Raw genomic sequence first — 1,607 nt, 5'->3', positions numbered from 1 at the left:
ATGAGAGATTGGGGTAACTTGGTAAAAGAGATAGTGACTAAAATTGTAGAGCATGTGGAATTCTACGAAGACTTTGAGACTTTACAAAAAATTTGTCGCCATTGGAGACTAGCCGCGAAGGCAGCAAAGTTGAGAGCTAATGTAAAAGAATCGCATACACTTCCATGGTTGATGCTATCAGAAAATGAAAAAGACGCCTACTCAACAAGAAGGCGTCGTTTGTACAGCTTATCTAAGAAAATGGTTTATCAAGTTAACCTTCCTAAGTATTTTTTAAAAATAAGACGTGACCCAAAAAGGTTGTTATCTTCGTATGGGTGGTTGCTTGTGTTATCGGAAAGAGGCCATGTATCTCTCTTGAACCCATACTCGAATGTCATAATAAAGCTTCCAAATATTCATAATTATAATCATGCAGATGAATGTTGTAAGTTCACCTTATCGGCCAACCCCTCAACCACTAGTGATTTCATTGTGTTTGTATCCTTCGCTGAGCCTCTTTGCACAGGTCCGCCTCCTTCGAATCTGGTTTACTGGAGGAATGGTGATGCTAGTTGGATTCGTGTAACAAATCCATATGTTCCTGATCCATATTTTGGATTGGAAGCATGTAGCCTGGACTCGATTGAAAAGTTTCTGTTCTCGGTTTGCCTTGGTGTAACTTTTTACCAAGGAGAGTTTTATGGCACAAATATTTATGGTTGGATTGTGAAATTTGAGACAGCACAAGGCAGTCCTCATTTTCGAGCCGTGACTAATCTATCTTATATCAGACGTGCGCAAGAAGCCAAGTCGCCGTCAAATAAGGGCTTGATCACCTTACTTGGTCATTTTTTCTTCTATTACCTAGTCAAGTCTCAAGGCCAATTGTTGATTATAGGTCAAGTGGTTCGATATTTTGCGATGAAATATAAACCACGGCGATGCACTACAAGATTTGAGCTACTTGAGTTGAATGTTGATAATGGAAAGGTCAAGGAAGTGTCAAGATTGGGAAATAGAGCATTTTTCATAGGTCCAAATAACTCTTCCTTTTCAGTGGAGGTATCTCCTTCTCTTGCCAATGGCTTTATGTCTAATTGTGTTTACTTTGTTGATATTCAAGAGCATGGTCCGTGCAAGGGACCTGGACGTGATGGTAGAGATCATTGTGTTTACAATTTAGCAAGTAGCAAGTTTGAGCGTCGTTTTTACAATGATCATTCATCAGATGTTGCCAAATATACACCATTTACCTGGGTTGAGTCTCCTAATTCATGATACATTTCATGTTTTGATTTAAATTTGTGTAATCCAAAGGATTAGATGTTTGTTTTTCAATAATACATGACAGTTTAAATTATACTTGGTATGTTACTTGTATCTTTTGGTTGTTAGTTTTTTACTAGAAGATTTTCATAAACGAACAAATCCTCTCTAAATTCTTTTTGCCTTACTCATCATTCTCAATCTTAATCTCGATGAGGGTAAGGTAGTTATGTTTTGAGACAAACAAAAAGTGGCATACATACATTGCTTTCACTGATTTATAATATAAGGAAATTAAACCAGAAATTATGCAAAGACGAATGTAACTGATGTTTAAACAAAGGCAGGAACTCGGTGTA

General features: G+C 37.2%; 1 protein-coding gene across 1 annotated transcript; it reads left to right on the top strand.

The window, feature by feature from the left end:
- LOC110727699 lies at nucleotides 1–1,260 on the top strand. Its single transcript, XM_021907279.1, has one exon. It carries the CDS (start codon nucleotides 1–3, stop codon nucleotides 1,258–1,260), a length of 1,260 nt encoding a protein of 419 aa, XP_021762971.1.
- The last annotated feature ends 347 nt before the right edge of the window (nucleotides 1,261–1,607 follow it).

Source organism: Chenopodium quinoa, unplaced genomic scaffold (genome assembly GCF_001683475.1).
Source record: "Chenopodium quinoa cultivar QQ74 unplaced genomic scaffold, ASM168347v1, whole genome shotgun sequence".
Classification (NCBI taxonomy): Eukaryota; Viridiplantae; Streptophyta; class Magnoliopsida; order Caryophyllales; family Amaranthaceae; genus Chenopodium; species Chenopodium quinoa.
This window is presented reverse-complemented; position numbering and strand designations above follow the sequence as displayed.

Bases quoted from the DNA above. Each gene is read 5' to 3' on its own strand.
- LOC110727699 (XM_021907279.1), top strand. From the start codon at position 1: ATGAGAGATTGGGGTAACTTGGTAAAAGAGATAGTGACTAAAATTGTA.